Source organism: Anabrus simplex, chromosome 3 (assembly GCF_040414725.1).
Source record: "Anabrus simplex isolate iqAnaSimp1 chromosome 3, ASM4041472v1, whole genome shotgun sequence".
Lineage (NCBI taxonomy): Eukaryota > Metazoa > Arthropoda > Insecta > Orthoptera > Tettigoniidae > Anabrus > Anabrus simplex.
This window is the reverse complement of record NC_090267.1, coordinates 398,534,955-398,561,555: the sequence shown is the minus strand read 5'-3', so window position 1 is coordinate 398,561,555 and position 26,601 is coordinate 398,534,955. Positions and strand designations below refer to the sequence as shown.

The following is a 26,601-nucleotide window of genomic DNA, read 5'->3' as shown; positions in this document are numbered from 1 at the left end:
AAACCTATAAATTGGCTTTTATAAATTATATGTATTACTCATTATGACTAATGTCCTTATAGATTAAGAATTTGTTGACAGGCAGCAGTTGGGCCCAATGCCAATCAGTTCGCTCTTCATCCCAGGAACACATAACTCCGGCTGTCATCACAAAGGAGCTACATTAACGAGAAGAGACTCATTTGCTCGTTATCTTCTCACTCAAGACACAGATGTTTGGGGTCAGTTGGTCCACGGAGTGCGCTATCTTGACCTCAGAGTGGGATACTATCCTTCCAAAGGAAAAGCCACAACAGGTCACAGTCACGCTAATAGGTATGGCCATAAAGCTTATCTTTTGCTTCTCCTAATCCTCAAAAATTGAAAATAAACAAGAGAATTTTAACCAAAATTTCTTAAAAATGACAAGAGAAAGGAGAAAGGATAATCATTTTAAATGGTTGTAGATACTTCATTGTGGTGCATGTAATATTAATATTTTGTAATAACATCAAGCTCAGATCCATCTATTGTATAGTCAATGCAGTACACTATGTCTTCTGTTGTAGGCTAGAACAGGTTTCAAATATTTAGCTTTCACAATTGCTTTGTACTTGAAATAAACATTCAGCTTATAAGATCATGCTGAGTATGTATAGTACATGCCAAAGAGGTGCAAAGTACAGAACAAAAATTGTCAGCCAGACACCGGTGAGAACTGAACCCGCAATCTTTGGATTTCACAGCCGTTGGATATTTTTGTTCTGTTCTGTAATTAATGTCTTTATGGCTTGTACTATAAGTATTCAACATCTAATAACCTGATATTTTCATCATAGAAAAAATCCAAACCACAGGGGTATGACTCTTTCCAAAATCTCACATGCATTGGCCAGTTTTCAAACCATGGACACCTTGATTAGAAGCATCCAGGCTTTTGATACGCAATCTAATGATTAGAGATTGTATACCATCACCTCTCTTGCCCTACTGGCAAACATTCTGATACCAATATAAACGGTCCGTTATTGGACATTATAAATTTTCCAGCTGACACATTCCTGATGATGAAACTTTCTCAACGAACGGTACTCGAACTGGCTAATCATGGTGTCAGACCATATAGACTTAATGCCTTAATAATCATGGCCACCAGCAGATGCACAAAAGAATGTAATAACACAAACAAAAGAAATGTTATCAATTCTGTATTTATGTTGTTCTATTGGGTATCTATACAAATAAAGTTTTAGGGGGTCCGCTGTCTGTAATTTCTTTTGTTTTGCCAATTTTTCAGATATTTATCTGTTTTAGGTCAACTCAAGACCGAATCGGTGGTTTTTACTTTTCTTGTCAGTTTATCTGTTTGTCTGTTCCACCATCACGTCGAAACGGCTGGATAGATCTCAACCAAACTTCATATTTAGAGTATGCTCATCCCGGGGAAGGTTTCAATATGCATATCATTTTAAAATCTTTAAACAGACGGGGGTTTTATAGGAAAACCACAACGGTTTTCCTCCTTTTTCTCTTATTCTATTGATTTTCTGTAAACTATGTGGACAGTATGTGAAACATCCCTTCATTATAAACAACTTTTGTTATGTTCATAATTTACCTTACTCTTCAAATGACAGAGAAATTTACTATTTTCTGCCGATACCATGTTCTGCGTTGAGTGACTGACAGACTGACAGCTAATCTATAGGTTACCATGGCAACGTCTCTGCTTGCCAGCAGGGAAGTAACGTATTGCCATTTTCCTCATCATTCCTTTAAATTCGTGGTTTTCCTTGGATAGAAAGCAAGAGAGTCGTCAATCGGCCATTCTGCGGGATATTGGCGGAATATCATTGGAGGTTATAACCGTCCTCGAATAGCTTAAGAAATAACACAAATATTCATCTTCTTATCTGATTACCTAAGAATCCCTGCACCTAAATTTATCTCCTGTTACCGCTTTCCTATATCCGTAACTCACGCCGGTGTAATTTAATGAGGGGCATTTGATTTTCCAATACATTCACTTGGTATTTACATATTTGTCGTCATCCGGCTGTCCTCAGTTATAATCCATTTTCTATTAATTTTAACTTTCTAAACTGTAGTATTTTCTTCCTTCATTACCCCGTATGTATGCGAATGCTAATCCCGAAAGCTGGACACTCTTTTCTTTGAGGAAATATTCTAAACTATGCAAATGTATAAATTTTGGCCCAGGAAAATTCCGAAATATGGATGCAATTTTAACGACGGTGCAGATCTTCGTTTCGGGGTAATTGGTGGCGAATCAGTAAGTCGTATCCCAAGTCAGAAAGCAAATAGCGTTTCATTTTGGAGAGATCTACAACTTTAGTCCTATGACTTTTCGTCGTATTTCTATCCCTAATACGTTAAATAGAGCTGTATTTCTCGATTTCAAGTTGATTTTGTACTTTTACACGTATATGTTATCATTTGGCACACTTATAGGAAAGGTAGAATCATGACATTCGGCACGCACATTGACATGACCAGTGGCCATGCGATAGCCAAATATTATGATTCTAGCTGTCACATGAGTATCAAAAATATAAAGTAGTATGTGAAAACTGTACAAAATTTCACCCCATTCAATGACTCTAACTCAGTCTACCCCATAAATATAGGAGATACAAGAAGATGTCATAGGACCAATCATGTAGAGCACTGAAAGAGGCGTCTGATGGTGAAGTCCGTTTGTAGATATGTCATACAGTTTCAAAGCAGTAACTCTCGAAATAAAGGTCTGCACTTCTAGAGTGTGTCTGTACATAGACTATTTTGGCGAAATTTCCGTACAGCTATCCGTTTCAGGTGTAATAATGACCATCTGCATATAATGAGTATTTTTTTTTGTGTGTCTGTTTGTTTGTTTGTTTGTCTGTTTGTCTATAACTTGGAAACTACTGGATATATTTCCACCAAACTTGATATTTAGAACCCACCTGTCCTTAGGTAGGATTCAGGGCAAATATTGTTTCTAAATCCCTGAACTGAGTGGGGGTTTATACATAACCGCAACTGTGATTTTGCATTCCCACAAAATATACACAACCAAACTTAATGTAAATTTACCCGCCTTAATGGAAATTAATTTCTAAGCCTTTTTCCTCATGTGCATCATTTCAATACGAGGATTAATAAGGGAGATATCATTAACAGACCATTTTCCGGTACAAGTCCCACCGTACTTAACTCAAGAGCGGGTGCGTGTAAAGCGTATTTCTTACAACTTGAAAACTACTGAAGATATTTGAGTCAAACTTTATATTTAGCATCCACCTGTTCGATGGTAGGTGTTAATGGTCAATAACATTTCATGTTCCCGGAATGGACTGATGGTTTATAGGGAACCGAAATGGTGATTTTACTCTTACACAATATATACAGTACAAGACCAACCTGACTGGAAATCGACCAAACTTGATGGAAATCCATTTCTAAAACTTTTTTTCATGTGCATTTTTTTGACAGGAGGAATAATAAGGGAGATATCATGAATGATCAGTTTTGCAAGTTGCGCCCCGCAGACATAGCCCAAAAGGTGTTGCACGTGGAGCAGATTCCTCATCTATCTATGTAAATAAAATCGTAATGACTGTGTGCTTGTACATTGACTATTTTGGTGAAATTTCCATACAGCTACACATTTAAGGGGTAATAATGACCATCTTGCATACCATTTTTGGTTTGGTTTCTTGAAAGTCCTCATTTTTACCCTCCTCACCAAAAATCCAGATTGCGGCATAATCTGCCAGTCGAAGAAGGATATTGAAATTTGGCAAAATTATACGTTTTAGACTGTAACGGATGGAAAACTTCCAAGATCTTTAAATTTTTCCCTTTTTATCTCTGATGAATATCGAAATACCGGTATGGAGGCAATTTTAATGATGGTGCAGACCTTCGGGAAGTCTTATCACATAATGGATAGCACAATCCCCTTCAATTTGAAGTGATCTACAAGCTTGGTCTTATGACTTTTTGTCGTATCTGTATTCCTTTTACATTTGATTTTTCTCTATTTCTCGGTGTTAAGTAAATTTGGACTTTTCACATAGATAATTCATACTTTCCATCATTTATAGGAAAGATAGAATCATCAACCTCTACACAAAAATTGGCCTACCCAGTAGCCATACGTGAGCCAAATGTCATGTATGTAGCTGTCACTTCATTATCCTAAAAGCAATGCAATGTGAGATAATCTTACACAAATTTTACCTTATTCAGTGTTTCTAACTCAATCTGACCCACGAATAGATGAGATATCATAAGACCAGCCATTTAGGCTGCTAAATCCGGCGTCTTATGGCACAATCCTTTCTCGATATGATGTAACATTTAGCAGCAGTTAATCTGTAAATAAAGGTCTGCAATATTGTAAACAAGCACATACTTTCGTATGTCTATCTATATATATTCACTGATGTCGACTTTGTAGCGATCGAGAAAGGGTGTGTCTGCTATTGTAATCAGTACTCCCCACACCGACTTTGACTGGCAGTAGGAATGGGGTCCTTCTCCAATTCCTGTGTAACTGGCATTAATAAGGAAGGCCTACCACTGTAATGAATAATTCACTTCTCAATTTGACTTGCAGAAGGCAGGGAAGCATGCAGTTTTGTTCAAAACTCCCCTTAGCCGATTGTGTTTGGCTGTAGGCAAGCGTGCCCGCAATTATAAACAAATATACCCATCTAAAATGTGACTGCATTAGGCATAGTGGCCTGATATTTTGATGGAACTCACCAACTTGGTGTGACTGGCAGTAAGCTGGCTGGAAGTGGGAGACGGGGCCTATCATTATAATGATAACTGCGCAACTCAATTTTGACTGATTGTAGGGAAGTTCCCTGCCATTATAATAAAATCTCCTCAACTGTAATATGTCTGGATGTAGGAAAGGGGTCTGCCATTGTAACGAAAACTCCTCAAATTGATTGTAACTGCGCAGTAAGCAATGGGGCCTACAATTATAATGTAAACTTCCCAACTCAATTTTGAATGGCAGTAGGCAAGTGAGCCTGCCGTTATCATCACAAATTCGTAACAAACACTTTACAATGGAAACAACATATGTGTACCTCTCCATGCTGTTTCCTGGATAACGCTAAGACACATGCAATTTTAAAACAATCTTATTTACTGCATGTACAGTATTTACTTCAATATTTGTATACAATGCAGAATACTGTAGCGAAGCACGGGTACATTTGCTAGTTAGGAATAAATGTGAGTAAATATTGACTATTGATGTAATTCAACAATATATTATTGTGATTATTACACCATGCTTCAGATAATTATGCACTTAAATATGGCAAAATATGAAATAAAAATGTTCAGTTATGCATTGAGAATAAATATAAATCTGATATCATTTAGCAATTTATATCATTAAAGAAATTTTATACTAAAATAAAAAAGTTAGATTACTTACCACAATAAAGTGGTCCAATTTCTGAAAGAAATTCACAAGTCTTGATTACACTTCATCACAGCATGATACTACAGGTGCTCAAACAAAAACTTGTACCTATTTTCACTTAAATTTTTGTACTCAGAAAATACTCTCTCTACATCACATGCCATGATTGGAACATACTCCCTAACTTAACGAGAGACTTGAATGCCCATGTAGGCAAGGAAAGGAAGGGATATGAGAATGTACTTGGGGCAGAAAGATGGGGAAATAGAAATAAGGAGAGGATAAAGCTACTGGATTTATGCAAAAGAAATGGAATGATGGTTGGGAACTCATAGTTCAAGAAGAGAGAAAACCATAAGATAACCTGGTACAGAGCAGTGACTGGTCTAGGAAATTAATTGCAGGTTACATGCTCTCATCATCATCATCATCATCATCATCATCATTTCCCATTATCCAGCTGTAGCCAGGTAGGGGCAAATATGGTTCCTCTCCACTTTCTTTTGTCTTTCCACCACTCCTCCTCCAACACTGTGTTCCAGTCTAGGTTTCTTTCTCTAATACTGCATTGGATTGTGTCTTCTTCACCCTCTCCTTCCTTGCATTTGCATTTCCATCACCTTTATTTGGCATTCTTTTATCACTCATTCGCTTTATGTGCCCAAACCATTGTAATCGGCTCTTCTCTATTCTGTCATTCATTTTTTCCACTCCAATTTCTTCCCAGATTTTCTCATTCCTTATTTTGTCTCTTCTACTCTTCTGTATCATACTCCTCAAGAATTTCATTTCGGCTGCCTATTCGACTCTCATCCTTCTTTGTCATTGTCCAAGTTTCTGCTCTGTAAGTTGTTATGGATACATTATACATCTTGTACATAGTATCCTTTGCTTCCATTGGCACATCTTTGTCCCATAATATGTTTCTTACACTATGATAGAAACAACTTCCAGCTTGAATCCTCTTAGTAATCTCAGCATCCAGTCGAGCATTCTCCGTTAATTCACTCCCCAGGTTTGAACGTTTCCACTACTTCGAGGGGCTTGTCTGCAAGTCTAATCTGACCTTTCCCTTCTTTCTCCCCTCTAGCCATAACAAGAGTTTTACTCTTTTCTACACATATTTTCAATCCGCATTCTTCGATCTTCCCATTCACCACATTCAACTGTTCTTGAACCTTCCTGTCGTCTTCTCCCCAAATCACAATATCATCTGCAAATAACATGTTCATTTCTCTTCCTCCATATGCTGCTTTTGCTGTTCTCATGATGTCATCCATTACTATTGTAAACAGGATTGGTGATAAAACACTTCCCTGTCTCAGCGCACTAGTTATTTTGAACCAACTTGTCCTGCCAAAATGTGTTTGCACACAACTACAACATTCCTTATACATTGCCATGATCATTTTTATTAATCCCTGTCCAATTCCTTTTTGCACCAGACTGTCCCAAACTTTAGTCCTGGGGACACTGTCATATGCCTTTTCAATGTCATTGAATGTCATCAACATATCATTCCCATACTCCCATCGCTTTTCCATTAGTTGTCTCATAATGAAAATGGACTCTGTTGTTGACCTTCCACTTCTGAAACTAAACTGATTTTCCTGTATCTGATTTGCAACCCTCAACCTTATCCTACTTTCCAGTATCCTCTCCATTATCTTACCAACACAGTAATTCCCCGGTACTTCTTCAATACTTTCTTATCGCCTTTCTTGAAAATTGAGATGATTATTCCTTTTTGCCAATCCTCAGGGACCTCCTTATTCTCTCAGACAATCCTGAGAACTTGATATGTCTACTGCAGGCCTACAGCTACAGCTACCTTTATCATCTCCACTGAAATTTCATCTATTCCAGCAGTTTTTCCATTCTTCATCTTTCTTACTGCCATTTCAATTTCATTCATTGTAATTTCTTTATCTATTTCTTCCTCACCTAACTGCCTTTCCTGGTGGTCCATTGAATGACTGTCATTATTTCTCATGTTCAGCAACTTCTGAAAATACTCTCCCCACCTATTTCTATGATTTCATGCTCTACGACTGTGAAATGAAGAGGAATGTTACAGATGTAAAGGTAATATCATCAGAGGCCCCAGATATTGACCACAGACTACTGGTAATGAGACTGAGGACAATGAAGGTCAATTTCAGATTATGAGGGGGTCTCTCTCTCTCTCTCTCTCTCTCTCTCTCTCATATGAGTCTATCTCAGCTTTCAGAAATTCCAACATTATTTCAGGCTCTTGAGATGTGCATTATGTTTAAAGGAGGTGTTCCTTATCCATCCTTGAGTCAGGACCACGACAAATTTTCTACTCTTCCAAACTGCTGTAGATGTTACTTTTTCTTAGTAACAAGGCAGTCATGGCCACTGTTAAGAAAGGAGAAGGCAGCAGGGACTTATATTTGTTTATAGGTAGTTCCCAATCAGTGTTTATATTTCTCCAAGTTTAATACAGTAATAGGTTTTGTTGTCTGCAATAGTTTGTTACCTTTCATTTGGTTGGTGATATCCAATTTGTTTCTAGTAATTGCAGGAGTGTGAACGGATTTATTGTAGTGCAAAACATTATTTTAGGTTTCTATAGTGCTATAATCATTTAGGTGCATGTTTCAGAGCTTTATTTTTGGTTGATATCTATGACTGTATTACTTGTACTGCTGCTACAGAATTTGTTCTCTCTTCATTCCACATCACAATTTTTAACAGTTCCAGACAAAAAGATTAGAAGCTAGCAGAATAGCTTCTTTACACATCTTTATTATAACTAAAAGATACAATCTACCCAGTACAAAAGGAATGATTTAAAAAATGGCGCCCGATTTCTCCCAAGAATAATACACATGGAAAACTTTTATGTTTGTTGATCCATACTTGTCTTCAATTTACCTACATAGTTCTAGGCATTTTTACCTGTCTCTTAGTCTATCTCCATACCTTAATGGTTAGCACTGTTAGCTGCTGTCCTCAGAGGCCCGGGTTCGATTTCTGGTACTGCCAGAAATTTGAGAATGACAAGAGGGCTGATATGTAGTTAAAATTGTACATACTGCTTGCCTCTGTTAGAGGTGTGCCTGAAAAATAGCTGCACTACCTTGGGATGAGGACACAAGATTCTTTTATCTGTCTCCTACAACTTTGGGCAACCAATCTGGCCTTATATTTCAGAACGTTACCCTCATTATCATATTTCAATGAAAACACCCGATTGGAACTAATTACCTTGGCGCTATCTGATCTTTTTACAATTTCTTTCTCATTCCATTGATTTCCACTTTCATGCCTTCTATCCAGTTATCAGACTCTGAACTTGTCACAACCTCCTTAACTGTTCCAAGATGTAATACACTTCCATGTCTAACTTCCAACACTGTATTATAACCAGCACAAGTTTTTCCTTTCCTATGACTTGTTGACCTTCTTAGATTTTTGTATTGGCTCTTGTATAGCTATGGACCCAACCTCTACATGTTCCTCTCTGGATGTTGACTCTCCTCTCTGACCTTCCCTCCATTTAAGTCAGTCCCCATTTCTATCTCTGGATCTACAATATGCAATATGTCAAAGTATGTCCCATCAGTCATTACCCTCTAGGATGAGTACATTTACCTTTTCTGCAATATCAATTCCAGAACCTTTCTTCTTAAAGGAAAATACAGTACGGTATCTGCTCCTCAAATACCACACTTCTCCTTGCTATAACTATTTTCCTTTAAAGACTCCATAGTCTACATCTATCTTTAATACACCTCATATCCTACCATAACTCATGACTGTGATCTTGGATCTAACTTCCCCTGTCTACTCTCACTGCCCATGCCTGACATCCAAATACCTTCAATCTACCTATTTCTTTCTCATCCAACTTTCTATTGAACCACAGTTCATAAGGTATCTGAAAATGAATTGCTAAGAATGGGCACCTATTTCTTAAATAGACTGTTGTCATTACTGCTTCTTTCCAAAATTCCTTTGCTAACCCAGACTGGATCAACAGTATAAAACACCATTCTATTCATCTCTCTGCTAATCCATTTTGTTGTGAAGTATGGTACAGACATCCTATGAATAAGACTCCACTTCCATAGTGGTCCTGAAACCCGCTACAAGTGTACTCTGTAACACTCTGTACCGTTGTCGGGTTGTATCACTTCAATTCCTACACCATGCAACTTTTCTACCCTTGCCTGACACCTAAAAAACACCTCCAGGATTTCATCCTTATTTTTCATACACACACTCAAAGCCACACTGTATCTGGAGTATGGTATTCATTCATTCATTCATTCATTCATTCATTTATTTCAATTAATTCCAACGAGCCTGCAGGCTCATACATAGGAATTGTACAGGACATTACATACTGGCGGGCACTTACACATCAAAATATAGTTTGTGTATATAAGATATTAGTAAACGGTTGAACATATAAACACATACAGTATATAAAATATGTACATCATCAATATGAGGATTACAGAGAATTATTTCTGACTGTATTTACATTTACATAACATGAAAGTTGCAAAGGTACAAGAATGGATTATGGAGTATTTTCATTTACATAACATAAGAGTTGCTGAAGTACAAGAATAGATTTCAGATTATTTACAATTACATAACATAAAAGTTGCAGACGTATAGGAATTGATTACAGAGTATTTACAGTATACATACATAACACAGAGTTGCAAAGGTACAAGAACAGATTACAGAGTATTTACATTTACATAACATAAAAGTTGTAGAGGTAGAAGAACAGTTCCGGACAGTTTGCAAGATTGATTGGGAGAATGCCTTAAATGACAACTGATATTTTGATTTAAACAGCACTGTACCTTTCCCAAAAATAATGCTTGACTCTTTGTTTGAATTTTACCAAAGTTGGTGCTGTTTTTATCTCCACAGGGATGTTATTAAATAACTGGATCGCAGAGAACTTCAAGCTGTTTATACCATATTTATAAGAGCAAACATTGTATAAGGCAAAGTCATTTGCATGCCTAGTACTATATGGATGGTTGTCATAATTCAGAGTATATGTAGTGTTGTGTTGTATAAATTTATGTTTTATTTTATACATTAGTACAGCTGTATTGAATTCTGCACTCATCCTTAGGGGTGGTATTTTAGCACTTAGGTATAGATATTTTATTGGTGTTAAGTAGGGAAGATTAAGTATATTTCTAACAGCTGTATTTTGTACTACCATTAGCTCATTCAAGTCAGACTTCTTACAGCGCATACAGATTACATTCAAATACTGTAGGTGACTATGAATTAAAGAGTAGTAGATCTGTTTTAGAAGATGTTGTGGGATAAGGTAACTAAGTTTCTTTAAAATTCCTGCAACAGGTGTGATCTTTTTAGTAATGTATTCAACATGGTCTGCCCAGTTCAAGTTCCTATCAATCACCAACCCAAGATATTTGACAGTTCTAACTAGTTTTATTGCAGTATTCTGCATATATATTTTACTGTGTGGGATTTTATTCTGACCTTGTTTTGTCATTATCATATAATTAGTATTTTGCACATTAATAGTTAATTTATTTGCTTGAAACCAAAAGCACAGAGTATTGAGGTCTTCCCGCACATCCTTAACAATGGAGTCTATATTGCAACCAGTATAGAACAAGTTTGTGTCGTCGGCATACAGTGTGATACGTCCTTTCAAGCGGCAAGTTGCAATATCATTGATGTAGACTAGGAAGAGAATCGGCCCTAGTACTGACCCCTGTGGAACGTCATGGGTTACCCTAATTGCTGAGCTCCTACAGTTATTCAGCACTACATACTGTTTTCTATCGGAGAGATAATTATCAAACCACTTCAATGCAACACCACAAACTCCTGCTCTCTCTAATTTAGCTAACAGTCTTTCATGGTCCACTGTATCAAAGGCCTTCTTTAGATCTATAAACAACCCACCAGCAAAACTATTAAAATCTATCGACTCTTGCAGCATATTTATGAGATCTACGGTTGCTATTTCAGTGTTAGAGTTCTCATGAAAGCCATATTGTGCATTGTAAAAGAAATTATTTTTGTTTAAAAAAGTGAGAAGTCTCTTTTTAACAATAGTTTCTAATATTTTGGAGATTATGGAAAGAATACAGATAGGCCTATAGTTACTAGGATTCCTCCCGTCCCCACCCTAGAAGACAGGAACTACTTCAGCTATTTTTAGCTCACTAGGTAATGTACCAGATGCCAAGGATTCGTTAATGATATCTGTTAGCACCCCACTTAAAGAATCCTGGAATTCTTTTAGAAAGTTGGCAGTTATACCATCCTGCCCACAGCTACTCTTGTTTTTTAGATTTGATATCATAGATCTTACTTCTGTTTCATCAGTTGGATATAGGTAAAATGAGTTCAAGTAACTAGGAACCGCAAGTGTTTCAGTCCTCTGGGGAGAGATTGCTGAAGCCAGGGTTTTAGCAATATTTGTAAAATATAAATTTAATGATTCACATATTTCCTGACTGTCTGTACTTATCTTGTTATCTATTTCTAGAGATGTACAATTATCGCCTTTTGTTGTTTTTCTGTTATGTATGATTTCATTGATTATTTTCCACGTTTCCTTTGGGTTCTTGTTATGAATTCTAAATTTTTCGGAGTAATGTTTGTTTTTTAAGCTCCTTTTTATATTTGTCACATTGTTTCTACACCTGCGATAATCCTGATTGAGATTGATGTTATTCTTTAGGGTGGGATTTTTAAGTTTTGCATGTAAAATGTCACGTCGCTTAATAAGGCTGAGAAGTTCAGAAGATATCCATGGCAAGCTACCAGTTCTTTGTGTTTGATGACTTTGTGCTTTCTGTTTTTGAGTACTAAGCGGTAGCTGGTCAATAAAGGAATTATACGTTATGTCAATTCTACTAGTAGTGTTGTTTATGACTTTTGTGTTATGTTCAGTGATATTACTACTTTCAGTTCTATTATCATTTTGGTCTACATTAGTTGCTTTCAGCCTTTTCAGTTCAAGCGATTGTGATGGAGATTTAGAATTTGTCAAAAGAATATCAAATATTAATATATTATATAGCTACCAACATTTGATAAATAATAATATATTCCAGAATTATTTATAGACACATGATCTATTAAAGTGCTTGTGGTATCACGTATTCGTGTTGGATATACATTATTGCATTGCTTGAAATCATAGCAAGAAAGCAGGTTCATGTATTTTCTTTTTAATTGGTCACTAGTTAAGATATCAATATTCGTGTCACCCAAAAATAGGCATAAATTGTTAGTTGTTTTACTTAGAAAATTTTCGAGGGATGCTAGAAATGGTATGGCATTATTCCTATTTGGGTTATATCCAGTGGCGGGTCGTGACAAAATTTTTAGGAGGTTCACAACATTTCTGTTCATGCCTCAAATCAGCAAAAGAGTAACATAGGTACATAAATCATTTCACTAACAGTTCCTTGTACGGTTTCTTCTTCACAAATACTTTGGTAGAACCCCTGTAACCGAGGATAAATTTTATACGAGATTAATTTGTTAGTGTAGAACAAAAGTAAAATTCACAATAACTTTACTACACTGAGATTATTGAAGGATGCGAGCACTATTCTTGGTTTTTAAACAGCACGAATTTCACCTGGGTGTTAGTGTAGAACCAAACCAAACCTCATGGCCTACCAAGCAACTGCTGCTCAGCCCGGTGGTCTGCAGATTACGAGGTGTCGTGTGGTTAGCACGACGAATACTCTCGGCCGTTATTCTTGGCTTTTTTGACCGCCATCTCGCCGTCAGATAGCTCCTCAATTATAATCACGTATACTGAGTGGACTTCGAACCAGCCCTCAGATCCAAGTTAAAATCCCAGACCTGGCCGGGAATCGAAACCGGGGCCTCCGGGTAAGAGGCAGGCATATTACCCCTACACCGCGGGTTGGCTGTCTTAGTGTAGAACAATAGTAAAATTCATAATAGCTTTAATGCACTGCGAACACTGAAGGATGCGAGCACTATTCCTGGTTTTTAAACAGCACGAAGTTCACCTGGGTATGACGAGAAGCATAGAAGGAATATGTACCGCATTTACCGGTAATTTTTTTAAAATAATTATTTCCGAATTGACCCCAATAGTCTCCACATTATCTCGGTTAGTTAGGGTTCTACTGTATCACATGGTAATTATTCTCATTTTGCAAATTATAGCCACTACTCTAAACAATTTAGCATGCAGTACAACCAACAATACTAGATCATGCTTATTTAAATGATAGGATTTAGATTAGCAACTCACGTAAATGCTGATTATTTGTACAGGAAAGCAATCCTTCTGTCTTTCAATCGCGCAAATTTCTCAATGACTTTACGATTGAAGTCACTGATGTTGTTGACAAATCTCTTCTCAATAGCAAGCATAGCCAGCGCTGACAGTCGTTCTCCAGTCATGGTGTTCCTCAGAAACGTTTTAATTCGTATTCAAAGTAGAAAAACACCTCTCAGGCTTCGCTGTCGTAATTGGGGTTGTGACAACAATTCGGAGTAATTCGCATACTTGTGGAAATTTGTCCCTATCTAGTTCATTGTCAAGCAGAAACTGCAACATGGAAATGGCCCCATCATCTTTCTGAAAGCCATTTCTCATATACAATACTTCTAGTTCAGTCTTCAACTGTATCTTATTTAGGCAGGGATACATATGCGCCATTGTATTCAGTTCTCTTTCTGGAAAAGAGTCTGAACAGACACCAAAATGCCTATTCAGAATTAGGGTACTAGCGAAATCTGCCGGTAATGTAATACAATAGTACCTCCTGGGAGGCTGTGGCTAACCATAATAGGGGAGGTGGCGGACCCTTGTGGTCAACTGTAATACTGCCACTGGGTTGCGGGTGGCTCTAGACGACAAGGCACGTACCTTACCGTGCTCCTCGCTAATGGGAATATCAGTGCAGAAAACCATGACGTCATCTGCTTTGCGCATGCGTATAGTCTTCAGCACAATAGCCTATTATCCAGTGTGCTCGCTGCACTGTCAGTCAAAACGAACAACTGTCGGTGTAACGGAGCTTCGATATAAGTCGATTGTCGAATGCTTTCGATCGATTGTCAAAATCAGGTCGAAAGAAAAGAATGAATGCGTAAATATGTAATAAAACTGGGTGTTCACGTGCTCCTGTGCTCCTGAGAGCCCACCGCCACTGGTGGTTAGGATCGCGTAGTTATGAGCCTGAATTTGGGAGATGGTGGGTTCGAACCGCACTGTCAGCCCTGAAGTTGGTTTTCGCCCAATTTCTCAATTCCTCGTCTGGTAATTCTTGTAGAAATGGGAAAGGTAGTGATGGTGGTGATTATTGTTTTAAGAGGAAGTACAACTAGGCAACCATCCTCTATATAACACTAATTAGAGAGAAAACATGGAAGGGATTCGACACTTCGGAAAATGAAGATATCGGCTAAAGGAAGACAAGGGCCACAAGGGCGTGAAAATGAAAGGCTCACAATTCGGAGTAATTCGCATACTTGTGGAAATTTGTCCCTATCTAGTTCATTGTCAAGCAGAAACTGCAACATGGAAATGGCCCCATCATCTTTCTGAAAGCCATTTCTCATATACAATACTTCTAGTTCAGTCTTCAACTGTATCTTATTTAGGCAGGGATACATATGCGCCATTGTATTCAGTTCTCTTTCTGGAAAAGAGTCTGAACAGACACCAAAATGCCTATTCGGAATTAGGGTACTAGCGAAATCTGCCGGTAATGTAATGCAATAGTAGCTCCTGGGAGGCTGTGGCAGCGCCTCCTAGAGAACAAGGCCTGGCAATACGATTCGTGACGTCACGCGACTGGGCTCAGCGCGAGTGGATAGTAGATGAAGCTAATTCCTTACGATAATTGAAAAATACGCTGGTTAAACTACATTCTACGAATATTCTTTATCGTAGGCGTACATATCGGAAGCGAAATTAGTAATATACCGTAATAATTAGGAAGAACAATAATTAAAAATGCAAGAAAGAATTAAGTTCTTTTAAGAGTCTTAATACTGAACAACTTTAATAATATGCCTATATGACACTTTCTTTCATATATTTAAGAGTCAAAATAATAATAATAATAATAATAATAATAATAATAATAATAATAATAATAATAATAATGGCGTATATGGCCTCCGGAGAGGCCTGGTGGCAGGTCATTCTATAGTAGACGGCCTATTAAGCGACCTGCATGTCTGTGAAGATGAGGGCCCTAACTAGGATGATTTCTAATGTTGAATACGCCGCACACACCCAGTCCCCGAGCCATTGAAAGTAACCAATTAAGGTTAAAATCTCCGACCCGGCCGGGAATCGAACCCGGGACCCTCTGAAGCTTAGGCCAGTACGCTGACCATTCAGCCAACGAGTCGGACAGAGTCAAAAATGATCAGTTCCTTTTACAAAACTCGCCATAAGACCTCTCTGTGTCGGTGCGACGTAAAGCCATTAGAAAAAAAAGAAAACTTTTACAAAACTGAACTTGCTGATAAAAGATCAAAAACAACATGTAAGAACAGCAAAAGCTATTAAATAAAAATAATAACGTATAAACTACCATACCTACAGGATATTAGTAGCAGTCCAGGTACATACAAGCTGTAATGCTCAGTGTTGTCGCTCATGAAAACAGGTAAAAATTTTTTTTTACAATAGAAGTCTAACATAAATTAAGGGGGTGAAGAACTCACTTATGCAAAGAGAATGATTACAGTACATGCCAACAATAGTTTGTTCATCAAGTCATCAAAATTATATTCGCATTCCCTAGTGTAAATAAATGTACTCTTATGATTTTGGACCCTGATTCAAATAACCAGAACAGGGGAAAAATTGAAGTTAAACTGGAAATAAAACAACTTATTAAATTTTTAAACTTAAATTTGAAAAGTAGCATGCCAATTCTGATAACATTTGAACTGACCTTCACCCAGACATTTTCTGAAATTGTTCTCAATTTAACTTCACCAGGTTGCTTAAAATTGAAATGGACATGAGGTGAACATGATATAAGAAAATATAAAAGGAAATCTCTTTGAACATTACTTGTTAAAATCCTAAGAAACCATACTAAGAACTTGCATCCCTGCCATTAAATTCATAAAAATGTAGCAGAACACACACCGAACTAGTCATTTCATGCTTTATGAACCAGCTGCATTATATAGATATGACACACATGAGATCAATTAAGTAATCAATCCCCAATTTTTCACAGATGCATGTTACATTCATTACATGCAATAACAAAAGCTGGAAGGAGTACTTTCTCCAAGATAAAATTCATAACCAAAGTGTGAATAGGCATAATGCTGGAAGAGGAAATTCATAATTGAATTCACAATTACTCAAACAGGAATGTTTACTACTGAAGGAGCTTACTGTGATTAACCGTGAATTCAGAGTTTACACATTCCCTTTCAGTGGAATTCATAGAGGTTCATCAAATGAGTAATTGATAATAGTAATGTACTCAAAAAATGAGAAAGCCTCAGCTTACCACAGACAAAAGAAAAGGAGGGTTAATAATTTTGTAGGATATGTGCCACCGAGGTAATGAATCATATTTGTTAAATGGCAAAATACCTGTTTAACATAAAAGGTGCCCTCTCAAATGTAACATCACTCCCTGAAAATTTGACACCTGGCAATAAACATGATAAAATAAAAGTGCTCTTGTGTTATTACTGTGTTTTCTTCTAAAGAAATTACTATGGAAAACACAGCTACTAAATTTGGCAATGTGTTAAGAAGTACATACTGTAGATACAGAGATCTTGTTGCCCAAATAATTAAAGAATAGCTCAATAAACTTCCAAATATTGTCACATTATCAACATAATAAATAATATGGCATGTACAAAATTAAGATACAACCCCCTCAGCTTACATTCGCCTAGATAAAAATGCTCTCGTCTATTAATTCATGGCACCACTTACTTCATAGGACCATGTCATGTCTTAGATATACAGTATCTGGTTGATTTTAATATAAAATGAATAGTTTAAGGAATCTGCTACCTGGGTGACTGCCCTAAATGCAGATCAGTAGTGATTGATTTGATACATACTCAAGTATCAGTCAGTCACTACTGATCTGCATTTAGGGCAGTCACCCAGGTGGCAGATTCCCTATCAGTTGTTTTCCTAGCCCTTTCTTAAATGATTGCAAAGAAATTGGAAATTTATTATTCCACACGCATACCACAAGTTCAATAATACCACACCCATACCAGGTAGGAATTTCTGGAGCCAACAAACCCACCCCAGCATAAGCAATTCTTGTACTGGATGACAATTGTTGCAGAACAAGTAGCACAATTACCACAGTTTTGAGTGATGGAGCACTTGTGTTGCCACAGGTACTCAAACACTTCTTACCAATTCAAACAAAAATATTGCTATTCTTAAATCAACAAAGGCAACCAACCATTGCATTGAGAGATTTAGTAGACAGTATTACTTGTTTATCATAAGTAGTAAAAGTACCCTATGAAGTATATGAGATGAAGTTATGATCAATTTTGTGTTGTAATATGCATTTAATAATACTTCATATTAACACAAGAAGTGAAAAATCTTGTAGGACCTAAATTGCCCACCATGAGACACAAAGCTAGCAAATAACAACACACCAATATAAATGCAAGTGTTTCTAGTTTAGAAAATACTGTATTCACTACTATCAGTGTGGGATAGATGTGGGATAGGCTCATTCTTGATTAAAACGAAGTAAACACACTGTTCCTTTTCAATGCAGTTCCAGTCTTCTTTTAGAGATATTGAACTTTTTTTTAAATTCCTGAAGTTCTTGAAAGAAACAGTACTGACATGAGCTTTATAGGTCTCTAAACTTTGAACAAGAGTCTTGGTCAAACTTTCATTGTCTACTCGACAACGCCTATCATCTGGAGCTTCTCGGTGGGCAGATGTGGTGTCAGACAAGTACTCTGGGCAGTTTGGAAACTGAGAAGGAACAGCTCCTAAAACGTTTAGACCAAATTAGAATGTATTCACCTAGATATAAATGCGCTCGTCTATTAATGCATGGCACCACTTACTTCACAGGACCATGTCATGTCTTAGATATATCTGGTTGATTTTAATATAAAATGAATAGCACACAAGGAGACATAGAAAATCATTGAGTGAATGTAATTTACAATAATTATACAGAACCTAACATAAATGAAATAAATACAATAACATTGCTGTCTAGCCTGAACTAAAGATATTAACCCACACTAAGGTATAGTCCCTCATGAGATATAATAAATATAACTGCCTCACTTGCAGTTAAGGGTTCAGCTAAGAAGGAATACTTGAAAGCCAATACCTTATATGCCTTCATAATTTAGGCCCGATAATTTTTCCCAGAATATCACTATACCCACAACAGTAGTCCTATAAAGTAAGGTGAATACTCAGCACATCCCAAACTAAATGTAATAACTGGTAAATTCAATACAGCAAATGCTTAAATCAGTAAGATATAAATCACCCCGAAAAAATCTACTATTTCATTTATAAATAGCAAAGATATAAGAGACCTATCCACAAACCTTTCACAAGCCTTGGATGAGATAAAGGTGCAGTCAATAATTTCCATTCAACCTCATGAGTTTCGAAATGGAGCTCGCACACCTACAACACAGGGCTCCATTTCAAGGACCATCCCACAACTGAAGTCATTGAATGATTGAAATCAGATACGATATACTAATAACTAAGACTTACCTTTGCATTTTTGGAAGGAACGAAATCATCACGGCGAATAGCTCTTAACGTCTTAGCTCTCTTCGAGTCGTCAGTTGAAAATGACAAAACATTCTCTTTAGGGCCAGTGCGATAATTGCCCTTACAATTTGGAACACTGCATTTCTGAGGCATCGTTATTCAAAATTTGAAAAATCGCAATTCACAACAACACACCATTAAAAATAAGCTCAATTCTAACCTCACGTGGTGGCCATACCGGCATTTTAAACACAATTTATTAATATTAACAATTTATAAGTACTAACACCCTTCACTGAACTTACACTAATAGGAATAATAAGCGAGTGTTAACACACAAGATTCGATTAAGATTAATATAATCGATGAAAACACACATAACAGGGAAACGCGTCCAAATACACCAAGCGGCAACAAGCTAACTGAGTTACGGGCGTGGGCAAAGTTCGACGTACGTCATCAGCTTCTCTCATTCGTATTGCCAGGCCTTGTTCTCTAGGAGGCGCTGGCTGTGGCTAACCATAATAGGGAAGGTGGCGGACCCTTGTGGTCAACTGTAATACTGCCACTGGGTTGAGGGTGGCTCTAGACGACAAGGCACGTACCTTACCTTCTTCTTCTTCTTCATCTTCTTGGTTAGTTGTTGGACATCGTCGTAAGACGCTACGTCCAGTCACTGGTTTGCAGGATAATTAATGTCTAGGAAAGGTACCAACATTAGAAGAAAGTAGTACACTACAAGATAGTAGGGTTAGCTATGTAATGAAGCTAATGACAGCCGGTAATAATGAAACTGAGGAAAATACCAATAATATGGAGGTTAAACTATCTAGGGTAACACAAAACACTGGGACACAGGGTTCTACTGCTTCACGTCTGTGTGGTCTGCCACGACGTCTTACTACAAACAAACGAGACCGGACCACAAATAAGGGTTGGGATGCGAAAGTTTGTACCTATAGGAAGGAAAAAGTTACAATTGGTTGTTACAGGTAACTAAAAAATTAAGTAGTAAGTCTACAACGCGAAAAGTCGGGTGAAACACTAAACACGATACATTTAACGACAGTTGGTAACCCGCATGAAGAAGCTGAGCTATGAATTCGAGACGGTGATGTTCATATGTCTGACACTGAAAAAAAAATATGGTTGACAGTACCTACTGCCCGACCTCATGGACAGAAGTTACTTTCGATAAGATTAAGGCGATAGAGATGAGCAGGCGTACACACATGATTTAAGCGGAACCGTATGATTGTAGGAATATGACGCCGAGTGTAGTTACCACAGGCGAACCACGGTTTATTAGGAATATCAGGCATAAGCGTGAATAAGTGCTTACCTTTCAACTGGGAAGTTCGGCGCCATACTGCACATCACTGATCGTGGATGAAGTGACGACAGTGTTCCCATAAGTCTGTGTGTGGAACTGCGATATAGGAATCCAATCCAGTACCCTGGGCGGCCTCTTTAGCTAGGATATCCGCTGAGACGTTACCGTGTATTCCAGAATGGCCCGGAATCCATGCGAATAATACTTTAACATTACGGAGGAACAAGTCATAACTTAATTTGCGTAAATGTTGAATGTACCAATTATTGATATGTTCGGGATTGTACAAATGAGAGCTTTTAATATTCCAGATTATCAAAGGAATTGATCAAACTCACTAATTCATATTTCTTATTTAATATGCTCCGACAATTCCATTGCAGTATCCGCATGTTTTACATTGACAGCAGGTGAAGGTCCCATGTGTCGAAACATCTCATCATATGCTTCTTGTAACTTTTGCTTCCATTTGCCGGTTGTTTCAATTTCTGCAATTATATCTGCAAATGTGTTAAAGGCGTTTCGACATCGTTCATTAGAATTAACGTTTGATTTACAATGTAAAGCCATGACAGAGTGAGATGCCGATATTGGCGCGTGGGGATCCGAAGGTTGCCCTTGAGGACTGGGCTTCCGTGATGTAGATGCAGGCTCGGTAGAAGTAGCAGGTATCAAACGCACGACTGGAGTTCCAGAATGTTCTAGAACCGTCTTCGGATTACTGATCAAATTAAGATATGATGCCCTGTCGTACCCTGGTTTAACGGGTGGGCGTGAAGGGTTACTAACCACCATAGTAAATTTACGCTTTCGAGGGAGAGTTTCGTCCGATTGAGATGATCTAGTGTGTAAAGGAGGAAAATGTTGGGGCATCAGAAGAGGGTTAGATAGGGACTGTAATGGGGCAAAATAGTTTTTCACTTCAAAATATGATTTGTTTTCAACACTCATAATGCGTTTAATTTCTTTTTGTTGTTTATGGATTTCACAATGTTCTGCTCCCGCAGGATGATTTCCGCCACAGTTAGCACATTGAACGACTTGGTGAGTGCAATCTTCAGTAGAATGAGTAAGTGAACACTTTCCACATCTCGGCTCCCTGGAACGACAATTAGTAGCGGTGTGTCCATACCGCTGACATCGTTTGCATAATAAAGGAGAGAATATAAAGGCCTGAACTTCTAACATGACTTTAAAAATGGACACACTTTTCGGAAGTTGTTGACTCTCGAATACAACCTTCACAGTACCTGTAGGGATATAGTCAGTTTTTCCGTCTTTAGATGAACGTCTATTTAGACGTTGTACTTTCACTACAGGATATGGGGAGTCTAAATAGGTGAGAATGTCGGATTCGGAAAGAGTAGTGTCTACTCCCCGTATGACCCCTACTCGCTGAATATTCGAAGACGGAATAAAAGCTGTCAATTTCTTTTCTGTAAGAATGGGATGAGAAAGAAAGGCGTTTGCAGCCTTACTAGACATGAAAGTAACTTGAATTCTATTTCTTCCCTTCCTATGTATGGCCTTGACGTCACCAATTTGCCTCTCGTAGAAAATCCGTCCCAGAGCCATAGGGTGAATATGTCCTATTTTATTTGTAGAATCAATCGATTCGACAAATACTATGTAAGGGCCAAGATGAGTGGTAGAATAGGTAGATACAGGAACGTGAGGGCGCTGATCCAAATCACGTATTGCATCTTGAGAACTGTCTCGTTGGGTAGCAGTATTACTAACGTCCATGTGTAAATCCTTACGCACGGCACCTTTACCAATCTCAGGAGGTCGGCCTAAAGGGCCACCACCACTATCTACAGACATAATAGTCCAAAAGGAATTACCCTATACTAGCACCAGAACAAACACAAAAGAAAATTACTAGGATACAAACACAAACATAAAACACTCTACTTATCTACAGACAGGAAAAAGCCGCTGCACCAGTGACCGGAGCAAGACGTGTGCACCGCACAACAGCCGAAAACCGAATGCCACGTACCTTACCGTGCTCCTCGCTAATGGGAATATCAGTGCAGAAAACCATGACGTCATCTGCTTTGCGCATGCGTATAGTCTTCAGCACAATAGTGCATTATCCAGTGTGCTCGCTGCACTGTCAGTCAAAACGAACAACTGTCGGTGTAACGGAGCTTCGATATAAGTCGATTGTCGAATGCTTTCGATCGATTGTCGAAATCAGGTCGAAAGAAAATAATGAATGCGTAAATATGTAATAAAACTGGGTGTTCACGTGCTCCTGTGCTCCTGAGAGCCCACCGCCACTGGTTATATCCCGCAATTAAATCAATACTTTTATATTTACTACTACTAAATTTATCTCTATAAATTTCAACCCATATCAAGCTATGATCAATTTCACAATTCATTTTCACATTTTTTTCCAACAGTGCGAAATGTAAATACCTAAGCCACCTCCAGCTTTGCCGTCTCTGTGTGAAAAGATGCTTCTATAATTTGGTATATTATAGTATTTCGCCTCCTCACTTTTTACCCAAGTTTCTGTCACAACCAATATATTTACCTGGCCTATAATGTGCAACAGAATTTCTATTTCCTCAAGTTTGTTTCGGATACTCCTGCTGTTGAGGTACAAGCACCTGACCGCACTGTAAGATTTTGACGGGCCAGTAGAGCTGTCTCCGTCCAGGTGAGAAGCAACTGTATATGAACTGATGTTCTGTAAAACAAAATTATTTATGGAATCGTATTGTATTTCATAACAGCCTAATGGAAAAATGGAATATTTGTTGTAACACTTAGGTACTGCCATTAACGAGTGTTGGTATGGTATCTTGGCTGTGCCGTTACACTTGTGTCTTCGCTCTGCAACTTTCTAATATCATCAATGCTCCTAATTCGCACTGATCGATGGTTTTCAGTCCTTCTTACGTAGATTTTGCAGTCCCTTGTCCAAATATATTTATATCCATGTTGCTGTAGATCCCTGGCCATCTTGTGGAGGTATTTATTCCCCGATGTCAGATGTTCGTTGATATATACAGCTCGGTTAGTTGCTTGGATACCTAAATCTTTTGAGCTTAGTGTTGATTTATTCTTCCTTGCTGCGAGCAGCTGATCCTTTTTTAACCGGCTGCAAAATTTTACAAGGAGAGGAGGAGGGAGTTCCTGCTTCTTTTGGGGTAGACGATGACAGGCATCAATATCACTGTCGGTCACTTCGACACCGAGCGCATTGCCAAGTGCTTTCACAACTGCGACTGGATTCTCGTCACCAAGCTGAGGCAGTCCATGAATTTCAACGTTGTTCCTCCGGACGTGGGCCTACTGTTGGAGGTCTTGATTTTCCTCTCTAAGCTTAGAGACTTCTTCGTCTGCTATTGTCTTTTCCCTTTCGATGACAGCAACCTTAGACTTCAATGCCGCTACTTCTGCCATAGCGTTTTTAAAGTCATCATTTATTTTGTGCAGCTGACGCTTAATATCGCCGAAACTCTCAGCACAGAAGGTTACCGACTTTCTAATTTCCGCTTGTTCAGCTTCCATTCCTTCTAGTTTACATAGCCTTTTGTGGATGTCCCTAACTACGGATTCCATATCCCCAAGCTTATGGTCACTCGGCCCTGCAGCCAGATCACCATTCACACTATCACACTTGCCGCAGTACCACTTCTTTGATTTGTCCTCAATTAGTGTCTTGAATTCCCGTTTATTTAATTTAATACACGCTCTGTGATGTTTTCTATGACACTTACCGTCACAGATGATGTAGTCGTCCTCGGCAGTAATTGATTTTATGCACGAACCACACACAGCTAGTTGCTTATTGCCCGCCATCTTCATCAATCCTAGTTGCAACATGCTGAGTTTTCCCAAGAGATGGTGGACTAATTTTTTCAACTACATCAGTGTGCACAACATTAAGTGGTTTCTCTCCCGTATGCTCACAAAACTTAGGTACTCCCTTGCTACATAGTTCTCCCTGAATCCATACAGACAGGTATTAATATCATTACTTCTTTCCAGCTCTAACATGGACAATTTAAACAGAGCTTCAGAATAAACATGTCCACATCTCTCATACCGTAAACTAACCTGCCCAACATATTTAAAGGCTACACTATTATCACCTTCTTGGTCTATCACAGGGACACACTCACTCACAGCTACAATATCATTTCTTTCCTCTGTCTGCACTACATCATTCCTCCTGTTTGCAATAAACAATGTTTCATCTCCATTATTACCAAAATGCTGTTTTCTCACTCACAAATCCTACTTTGAAACCTTTGCTCATTAACTTATCAACAGATATTAAATTTGACCCAAGATCAGCATGTACAACACATCGGTAAATGTAATTGTCCATCCTGTTGACATTTTTACTTTATCTTACCATACCTCTAATGTCAGTTTACTGATGTCCCCTATTTCCACATTCCCAACTACTTTTCCCGACATGTCTACAAACATTTCCTCCGTTGTACACATACAACCTGTGACAATAAAGTTCGGTGAATGAAGTCAGAATGTTCGATCCGGCAACACTGGCGACACACAACGCTGCACCTGTATAGCAGCAGGTTTTGACCACCTGCTCCCAACATTGTTCAGTTGTGCATTGTGTGTCTGCCGTGTAAGACCGTTTGACACAGTGCGTGTTTAGTGCGTTGGTTCTGAACTGCGAACAGGAACATGAACGACCTAAAGATCAATGTACAGTTTTGTTTTAAACTTGGCAAGACACCGAAAGAAATGCATGCGATGCTGATACTTGTTTATGAAGATCAAGCACTGTCGTTAAAGTGTGTGTATGACTTGTTCGCCCATTTTCGAGGAGGCCGGGAAAGTGTTTCTGACAACCCCAGTAGCGGAAGACCGGCAACTGCCATCAGTGACGAAAACATTGAGAAGGTGAGGTCATTAATCACGAACGATCGGCGATTAACTGTGTGCATGATAGCGGATGAACTACAGATTTTGACCCGTTTCATGAAACGTATATGCAGGGTACGGCCCCAGTACGCACAACAAGGTTCATGGTATTTTGTCCATGACAACACTCGCTCACACACAGCCAATCGTCAAATAGTTCATGACAAAAAACTATTCTTGATATATTGTTTCTGTTACGCAGCCATAGCTTGAGCTTCATCTTCCTCTTATTTTCCAGTGTTGTCATCCTATAATCCATTTTCTGAAGGATCACAATATGAAGATAAATCTGGAATTCAAGAGGATAAATTGGGACAGATATTCATTTTTAGGATGGGGAGTTAGGGATTGGAATAACTTACCAAGAGAGATGTTCAATTCATTTCCAATTTCTGTGCAATCGTTTAAGAAAAGGCTAGGAAAACAACAAATAGAGAATCTGCCACCTGGGCGACTGCCCCAAATGCAGATCAGTGACGGATGGACGGACGACTTGTTCGCCCATTTTCGAGGAGGCCGGGAAATTGTTTCTGACAACCCCTGTAGCGGAAGACCGGCGACCGCCGTCAGTGACGAAAACATTGAGAAGGTGAGGACATTAATCACGAACGATCGGCGATTAACTGTATTCATGATAATGGATGAACTGCAGATTTTGACACGTTTCATGGACGGACGGACGGTGTCAATTTCACTATGTCAGCTTCCAAGGAAGGTATACCCGCTGCATATTCCTCTGTAGGGTTTCCAATGATCATTCCTGCAACTTGTTGATCTGTGAACGCATATCCAGTTTTACTCTGTCGCCTGTGGTGGGATGTTAATGATGAAGAAATTTCAGTCTATGAAGATGTGACCATTGTTGAATAGCCATGTGCAGAAATCAGTGAAGTCACAGAAATCCTTGTCATGTAATGTTATTTAATTTTGGTCTTGTCATTATTTTAACAATTTTTACACTTGTTTGGGTAAGCAAAAGGAACATTTAAAGACTGAAGAATTTATGTATAGAAAATTATATTTGGAGAAATTATTTGAATTAGAAAATGTTAATTCGAAGAATATATTGAAAGTTATTTTTTATTATTGTAACTGATGGATTTTGAAGAACATTTTTAATGTAATTTGAAGAAAATTATATGTTAGGAAATA

The 26,601-nt window shown here is 38.2% G+C and overlaps 1 protein-coding gene across 1 annotated transcript in view; it reads left to right on the top strand.

The window, feature by feature from the left end:
* The window catches only part of LOC136866430 (PI-PLC X domain-containing protein 1), a 136,319-nt gene that overhangs the window by 95,776 nt on the left and 13,942 nt on the right, over positions 1-26,601 (top strand). The window contains exon 4 of the mRNA XM_067143354.2: positions 82-315. Coding sequence (XP_066999455.2) covers positions 82-315 — 234 coding nt within the window. The remainder of the gene's footprint in view (positions 1-81; positions 316-26,601) is intronic.